Source organism: Argentina silus, assembly GCF_951799395.1.
Source record: "Argentina silus genome assembly, chromosome: 1".
In the NCBI taxonomy this organism is placed as follows: Eukaryota; Metazoa; Chordata; class Actinopteri; order Argentiniformes; family Argentinidae; genus Argentina; species Argentina silus.
Genome location: NC_139655.1, coordinates 31,475,290 through 31,484,230, shown reverse-complemented (window position 1 = coordinate 31,484,230; position 8,941 = coordinate 31,475,290). Strand labels below are relative to the sequence as shown.

At 39.7% G+C, this 8,941-nt stretch overlaps 1 protein-coding gene across 1 annotated transcript; it reads right to left on the bottom strand.

Annotated features, from left to right (window-relative positions):
• Positions 1 to 2,449: 2,449 nt before the first annotated feature.
• On the bottom strand, positions 2,450 to 8,479 carry sdcbp (syndecan binding protein (syntenin)). The gene is made up of 7 exons (XM_083682683.1): positions 8,408 to 8,479; positions 8,076 to 8,185; positions 7,527 to 7,688; positions 6,584 to 6,759; positions 4,748 to 4,919; positions 4,373 to 4,464; positions 2,450 to 3,281 (listed from the first exon to the last, which is right to left on the bottom strand). The coding sequence occupies exons 1-7, from the start codon at positions 8,457 to 8,459 to the stop codon at positions 3,227 to 3,229; spliced, it is 819 nt and encodes a 272-aa protein (XP_083538809.1). The 5' UTR covers positions 8,460 to 8,479; the 3' UTR covers positions 2,450 to 3,226.
• Between the last annotated feature and the right edge of the window lie 462 nt (positions 8,480 to 8,941).

The following is an 8,941-nucleotide window of genomic DNA, read 5'->3' as shown; positions in this document are numbered from 1 at the left end:
CTCAAATGTAATTGGACAAATTAACATAATCATAAATAAAATGTTCATTTTTAATACTTTGTCGAGAATCCTTTGCAGGCAATGACTGCCGGAAGTCTGGAACCCATGGACATCACCAAATGCTGGGTTTCCTCCTTTGTGATGCTTTGCCAGGCCTTTACTGCAGCTGTCTTCAGTTGTTGTTTGTTCATGGGTCTTTCTGCCTTTAGTTTTGTCTTCAGCAAGTGAAATGCATGCTTGATCAGGTTGAGATCAGGTGATTGACTCAGCCATTGCAGAATATTCCACTTCTTTGCCTTAAAAAACTCCTGGGTTGCTTTCGCAGTATGTTTTGGGTCATTGTCCAGCTGTACTGTGAAGTGCCGTCCAATCAACTTTGCTGAATTTGGCTGAATCTTAGCAGACAGTATATCCCTAAACACTTCAGAATTCATCCGGCTGTTTCTGTCTTCTGTCACATCAGTCTTCTCTATATGGTAGACTTGGATAATGATATGCTTACTTCCTGGAGAGTGTTCTTCACTTGGCTGGATGTTGCGAAGGGGTTTTTCGTTACCATGTGAAGGATCCTGCGATCATCCACCACTGTTGTCTTGTGTGGATGTACAGGCCTTTTTGTGTTGCCGAGCTCACCAGAATGTACCAAACTGTTGATTTGGCCACTCCTAATGTTGCCGCTATGTCTCTGATGGATTTTTTTGTTTTTGAAGCCTAAGGATGGCATGTTTCACTTGCATTGCCATAAATGCATTGAGAGCTCCTTTGACCGCATGTTGTCCGTTCACAGCAACAGCTTCCAAATGCAAACCCACACTTGGAATCAACTCAGACCTTTTACCTGCTTAATTGATAAAGGAATAGCCCACACTTGTCCATGAAACAGCTTTTGAGTCAACTGTCTAATTACTTTTGGTCCCTTGAAAAAGAGGGAGCTACATATAAAAGAGCTGTAATTCCTAAACCCTTCCTCCAATTTAAAGCTGAGAGTCTGCACTTTAAGCCCATATTCATTATATAACTGTAACTTTAATATGTTTTGGTAAACAGCTAAAATAACACTAACTGTATATAGTCCTATAAACAGATGGGATTGATATTATCATTAACAGCTTATAACTCAAATGTTGTTCAAAAGTACTTTTTACACTTCAGGTGGATTTGACAATAAATAAAAATGCACAGGCTTCACCAAGTAAATCAATAATTTGTTTATTTCAAAAAGCATAGGCTAAGAGGGTTCCGTTTGCTTAGCGTAGCTCAGCCATTATTTGTCTGTGAAATGTTGTTCACTGTTATGAACAACATTTCTAAACACCTCTAGCATTACATTTTTAACAACATTTTGTTCATACACAAATTTTTTTTAGATATTGTAGGCTGTTGAATAAAAGGGAGGGGGGGGTTAGGGAGTTTCAACAATAAACATTTTCCTGGAGTCCGTATTCTCATCAAATGGGCGCTCTTGTGTAGAGGAGAACCAGATGAATCGATAGTTGACGGGGGTATTTTGAAGTTATATCATAGATCAAGAACAAAGCTTGGGGCTGAATATGCCCACGCAATTTGCCATTCAGTTGCCTTTCCTCTAGAATTTAAGAAACTACAGTCTTTGCAGGCTTTTTTTGTGTATATATAATCGGTGCATTTACTCAACTGTAGTTTATTATCCAACTAGACACCCATAACTTTATATTCCACTATAACTCCTATATCCTGGCCTGTTAAGGTTGTTGTAGGCAGAGGGTCTACACTCTTTGTGAAGTGTATGACCAGCTGCACTGGTCTCGACTGCAAGGCTCTGCCGAGGGTGGCGAAGACGGCTGGCAGATGCTACTGGAGCGTCCAGTCCCATACTTTAGAACAGCTAACCCTAGCTGCCCATCTGCACTACCTGCTGCTCACCTGCACCTTATGAGACTATTTGCACATCTGTCATACACACACACGCACTCGCTCTCTCCATACACACACACACACACACACACACACACACTCATATGCATACTACAATGCCTTACATAACTGCTGTACAATATTTCCTATTTTGCATATTTATCCTACTGCCAGTTATGGCTACTGACACTTTATTGTTATTCACTTAGTACTGGTATTGTGCCTTATCTTATTGTGTATTGCTTTTATTTTATTGTATTTTTTGTGCTATTACTGCACTGTTGAAAGGAACTTCGCAAAGTAAGCATTACAGTTTACTACCTGTATCCTGTACATATGACCAATACAATTGACTTGACTTGACTACTCTACTCTACTCTACTCTACTCTACTCAGCCTTGACCATTTCTGTCGTTCAGAGCTCCCACTACTGTTCCCTCACAGCATGACACCACAACTCCCAAACAGATGCTTTCTGTTCAGGTCATCAGTCCTCAACTTTTTTGTAACTTAATTTTTTATTGATTTTCCACAAAGATATAGACAGAACAGCTCATCCACATCCCAAAAAATAAAATGAAAAGTATAGTAAGACTTATGACACAAATAATAAAATAAATAAATAATATTAACAGCAAATAGCTGTCTGGAAATATTTCAATATTCACAGTTATTTCTGATTAGGCATTCATTTAGTAGGTGTCACGTCTCATATAAGTGTTCCATTTTTACTTTACAGGCTTGTTTCAGCTGGTTTCTATCCAGTATGTACTAAAACACAATGTGGTAACCAGGATACAATACTATATGTATCAGATGCACAATGCAGCATTAAGATCAGGGGTTGCCACTTGCACCACTAAGCAGAATTATCGTAACACTTATAAATAAGGGCACATTAATTAACATGTATGAATGTAGTAAACCTTAATTAATGCATATGTACTAGATAATATATATATATATAGTACTGACAGGACTTATGTTATTGAATAGTTAACAAATATATGAAGAAATTAGCTATGTAGTCCATTAGCCTATGTGTCCAATATGATGTGTAGATCAGTGGAGAAAAAATCCTAATTTTATGTATTTCGATTCCAGGCTCTTGGGCAACACAAGGTGAACATGTTGAAAGGGGATGTAGACTTTCTATATACTGTAGGCACTGTCAGTACTTTGTTAATGTATTTGTAACTCATTAGATAACTTGAACTACTACATTAGTTTATGTTCATTAATTTACCCTAATTGTAAGTTTTACTGTGTCTTTTCTATATTCACATCACATTATTGCTACACCTCTTCATGTCCTGTGAGACTGCTGCCAGCCTTACACCTCAGGGATAGAGTGATCCATTAGGCTCCTCACAATGCTGGAAGACATTCTAGAGAGAAAGAGACGGGCAGCATATTAGTGATTTTGTCTTCTCCGATGTCTTCTCTGAGGACGGTAGTGTCATACATAGGCAGCCTCATATTACTCATTCCCCATAGCCATTTCTGAGAAGGGACAGTGGGCCTCATTCATCATGTGTACACACAGAATCATTTGTATATCATTTATGGCAGCCATTTAAAGAACATTTCACCATTCATTCAAGTTTGAATGTACAAGTGCTCTAGACCACTCATACTGACAGCTCCTTAAAGCGGACTTTGACCCTTTTAATCCAGTGGTTTTGTTGTTTTCATAAATCCATTGTAGACACATTCACAAAACGTTATCTTTCAAAACGGTAAACACAGAACTTGCGTTTCAATAGCTATGATCGGTTAGGGTTAGGGTTAGATAATAGTTCAAGCAGACAACATATACCCACTCCCTCTACAAATACACCTCGTCAACTTTACACATTTGGTCTATAGAAAGTCTTTGGGCCAATTATGTAGAGTGACTGGGATGATGTTGTCCCAGCTACAGTTTCCTCCCAGCCATTAAACTTTGTAGATTGTTTTTTAAGTCTCCTCAGGCCTCAGGGTAGCATTCCTGATCATTCCTGATCATTCCTGAGTTTGTTTGTTTTTTTACCTCTCCATTCGCTCAGTTGTAGTGACAACCTGATCCACACAGTGTGTAATTGATTCCTATTAAAATCAGGGACCCTACGAAAATATTTTCATTCCAAAATCACAAATCTACTATTATCCCTGCACTCAGTTGGACTCAATTCAACTTATTGAGTGATTTGTTGATGACATTTTTGCATTTTAGCTAATTTTAAGAGTGTCGTAGCAAAGGGTCTGAATAGTTATGTATATACGGTATTTCTGTATTTTAATTTTAATAAATGTACTGAAATTTAAAAAAAACGTCATTCTGGGGTATTTCGCTTTGTCATTCTGGGGTATTGTGTGTGGCAAATTCCTTAAATTTAATCCATTTTAAATTGAGTCTATAACACAACAAAATGTGGAAAAAGTGAAGGGGTCTGAATACTTTCCAAAGGCACTGTATATTTCAGTGCATTTTACTTACTTTTTCATCATGTGCTCAAAGATTATAGTGGGCATGACAGTGACTGTGATCACTCCACCAGAAGAATTCAGAATGTCAGAAATCTGGGGATCCTGAAACAATAAACAGAAGCCAAGGAGTGAAGAATGTCAGGACAGGATAAGAACACACATGCTGTTTATGATTAATACATAATACCAGATATACTGTATCTCAGGTCTTGAATTTCATGGATTAATTGATCTGCTTCATGTGCAATGCAGAACATTGGTTTCTAACCACATTTATTTATTTGTTATCAACAAGAAAAATATAATAGCTAAGCCTACACCTGTGTTATTGTTTATATCAACTGTATGTTTTAAAACCACAGACGCATCAGGACAACTCAGCTACCTTCATTCCAATAACATTCTGCCCGTTTACTTCACAAATGTGGTGATCTGTAAGGAGACCGTTGCGGGCAGAAGAACTGTCCATCACAATCGAAGTGATTTTCCCCTTCTTGAAGATGAAGCCCAGTTGCCCGTTGATGTCTTTATGCAATGTGATTGTGCGCTCAAATGGTCTGTCAGAGGGAGAGAGATGAAAAGAAGAGAGTTCAGATGCTACAGCATCACAATGTATTTCTTCTAGATAAAGTGTTTTAGAGCATTGCATCTTCATCTGTTTAAAGGGAGCATACTTGGGGTATGTCACGAAGTGAGCTACTAATATTCAACATAATCCAAAGTTAACAGGCTTCAATTATTGTCATGTTCCAGCTCAGGCTTCCACAAAGGCAGATCCTGATACAAGCCCCACAGCTAAATTAGTCTCAGATTTGAACAATAAAGCTGACGTCCCGATACAAAAGGCAGAGCCGTCAAACACTGATTTCATGATCTCCATGGAGAAAAAAAGAGTCTCAGGCAAAGGAGGGGAAGCAGCTCATCATAATGTCTTATGAGGACTACAAAGCCACCAAAGATAACACAACTGCTGTGGCCAAAGCTCTCGAGGCATGGTTCCTGATTGCAGACTATGTTAATGTGTAAGTAGGGTTATGCGATATAACAATAATTATCACATATCTGCAATATTTTAATCCGATAACGTTCACATAAAGACGATAAAAGATCCAGTATGTAGATATCAGCTTTAAAATAGAATCAAAGAAGGATGCAGAGGTTTGTGAAAACAGGAGATGTACGGTCTGGTTTGAGTTTCTTTGAACCGGTTTGAACATGTGCATTTGTATGTGAGAACCAAACTCTTGACCACTATTTTACTGTGTTTACATGTTACTAATATTAATGCTTAACCTTTAAAGAATGGAATACCACCTGGAGGTGAATGGACTCCTAAATAAGGAGGTGACTAGGAACTCCCGTCCCAGGTCCCTAGTGAGAGGGACATGGACGCAGTGTGTCTCAGACACACACAATTTGTATAGTGAAATGAAAGTGGTATTTATGCATAACTGCACCAAGTGGAAAAGGTGTTTGTGTTTACAATCCACATTTGAAATAGTGTATTTCATTGGGAATATATTCCAATTGTCGTTTTAGTGTAGTTGGTCTGCTTAAGTCACATTGTGAGTCTTGTCTATGCGGCTAGGACACCCCCTAACTCAGTTGTTGATAAAGTGTTGGCTCGACATGATTGTCAGCTAGTTAACTAGATATGCATCACTTTGGATATGGTGCTAGAGTGGGCTTTGCTGGGTTTTGCCATGTGAGATCAGTGATGTTTGTCAGAAGTAAAAACAGGGCAGAGGGTATATTGTGTATAGTCTCTATATTACAGTAAAACCATTACAGAGAGTTGCATTGGCAACATATACAGTAGATCTAGCAAGACTGCACAAGTCAATTATATCACTTGCAGAAAAACATTACCATTCATAAAGGTAATCTTCCAAGAAATTAATTGGAATGTCATTGTGCCTGTCTTGAAAAAACTCATCTCAGCATTAAAAGATTCCCTTACTATCCAAGCATTGACATCGATAGGGTTTTCCAAAAAAGGTGATGCCATGTTCGAGATTGTAATCTGATTGGTCAGAAACCAGTGTTACATATGATCACTTGACTTAGCCTGCCCCAGAGCAGGTTGGAACTCCATAGTACTAGTCATTTGGCTAAAAGGTTTGTGAATATACCCCTCAGGTCAAAGCCTGGCATAAACACATGAATAATTCACTGGTGTAACTGTAGCCTTGGTTGCATTATGAATGGCCAGGGAGCTCACCTGTCCCGCACAACAATGGCTATCCTCTCTGCACTGGCATTCTTCAGAAATTTGTGGGCCTTGTCTGTGCTCCATCCTGCACAAGTCTCCCCATTCATCTGAAGCACCTGGTCTCCGAAGCGCAAGCCTCCCAATGCTGCAGCAGTGTTCGCCTGTACCAACTGAACAAACACGCCCTGCCAAGAGACATGGATACTCAACAACAGGGTGACATTTGAGCAAAAGTTTGTTAGCCTTAAACAAAAGACACAGGTCTAATGAGATAAGAATTCTATTAACATTGTATCATACAGTCAAGCCAAAATTATGTAAAGAATTAGTGACAAAGGTTCTGTATTGTATATTAAATGCATATTTGAGTTATATAGCTACATTCATGGAGCTTTCTATTACGAAGACCAAAAAGACGTCCTTTAGAGAATGCAAACCTAGCAGTGTAGTGACTATACTGTACATCCTCTAAGGGAGGGGTACGTCCTCTAAGGCAGGGGTACGTCCTCTAAGGCAGGGGTACGTCCTCTAAGGCAGGGGTATGTCCTCTAAGGCAGGGGTACGTCCTCTAAGGCAGGTGTTCCCAACCTTTTTCCCCTGCAGCCCCCCATTTCATAAGAGTACATTATATAATATACAGTATGTATTTTTCTGTACAATGCATCATCGACTAAGGCCTCACCCCCTCCAGGTTATGAACAACTGTGCCAAGGCTGTGTCTAACCCTGTAGGTATATCACCTCTTCAAAGTGATGAAAAAACCATTGGATCGATCAACAATAGCACAGCTACTGTATGTCAGAACATATATTTACTGTAGGTGTAAAAACAATTACCCATCCCATTAAGCATGGCATGGCTTTAGGTACAGTTAAGTGGCTATTACTGTATATCGGGGTATCTCACAAAATATTGCCCAACCCTTACATTGGGCAATGCATCTGCATCTTACATTGTCCACAGATTTGAGGCGCAGTCCAATCTTGCCCTCGCTGTCCTTGCAAAGCACTACCTCTCTGACGCCCTGATGGATCTCAGCTCTGCGGACACCATAGTTGTTCCCCGTGATAGGAGCACTCATGTAACTCAGTGAGGATGGCCTGGGAGCCACTGCCTGTGCAAATAACACATATCCAATACATCATTATTCATCAATACCCCATCAACTACAAATTGGTTTCTGGTTAACTATGGCTGCCTGCATGAAAACTGCAAAATGTCGATTCTTCTGAAATGGTCTACCAGTAACTGCACGTCTTTGATGCTTGCTTGATGCCAACTGCATGTTCAAAATATTTCAATATTTACTGTTTGAACTTCTATAGCTGTAATACTTTTAATATCTCCCTTTTTGTTTTTATTTATTTTTCCCGTATTGCATTTTTGTATGAAATATCCAAAATAAATAATTTATACTCGAGTAACCTTTACAAAGAGACCAGCTAATTATAGACCAACTGCTTCCCCAGGAAGTGATTCCCTTGGTCGGTAGAGTGATTACCCTAGAATGGTCCCCCACAGGTACTACAGAAAGAGCCTGGCCAAGTGCATCTTCACTGAGGTTCAGCCCCATGAATTCTGACAGCTCAGGGTAAAGCTTGGGATAGAGCCCTACAAGAGCAATACAAACAGCCGTAGAATCAAATTAGAGACATAATGCAACCAAAAGCAATCAGCAATTCCTATTGGTAATATGAGCAGCATAACAGATAAACTTGAGTCCAAAGATGGCAGAGCAAGTGTGAGGAGAATCTTAACAGTGGAAAAATTAGCAAACAAGTAAAATGTCACATGATCTAGTGCTTGTTGTACAGGGTAGTAAGCGTGTGTTACCCTTCTCTTCTTCCACAGGGTTTGGATTGGGAGAGTCTGGCAGGACGTCCATCTTGGTCGGACTAGCTGAGAAAGCACTTTGAACCTGGCAGACAGAATAGAGTTGAACTTTATAATTATCCATCAAGCAACTGATGTATTTTTGCTGTCACATTGTCGAAACTCTAGGACACCACACATACACTCTCTGGGTTCTATTTTCAGCTGGCACAAAACGGACGCAAGTCCAAACGCAGGCATTTGTGTAACAGTTGAAATTACCACAATGCTGGAGTACTGTCTGCGCTCAGGTGGGTGGAGTAGTAGTAAAATAGGTGTGTTCACCACAATGAGCAGGTCAAGTACCATCAGTTGCACTGAAAAATTCTGGTCTTGAAAATAACAATAATATTTCAGACACACCCCTTAGTGCCACCACCAGTGTCCCTGCCAGCTCCTGCGTTTGTGCTAAGGTTTTTACACCGCTAAAATAGATCCCACTGAGAGGCTGGCAGCAGCACCGGGTCAGCCATAGACCAGAGCGCTGGTAGAGGT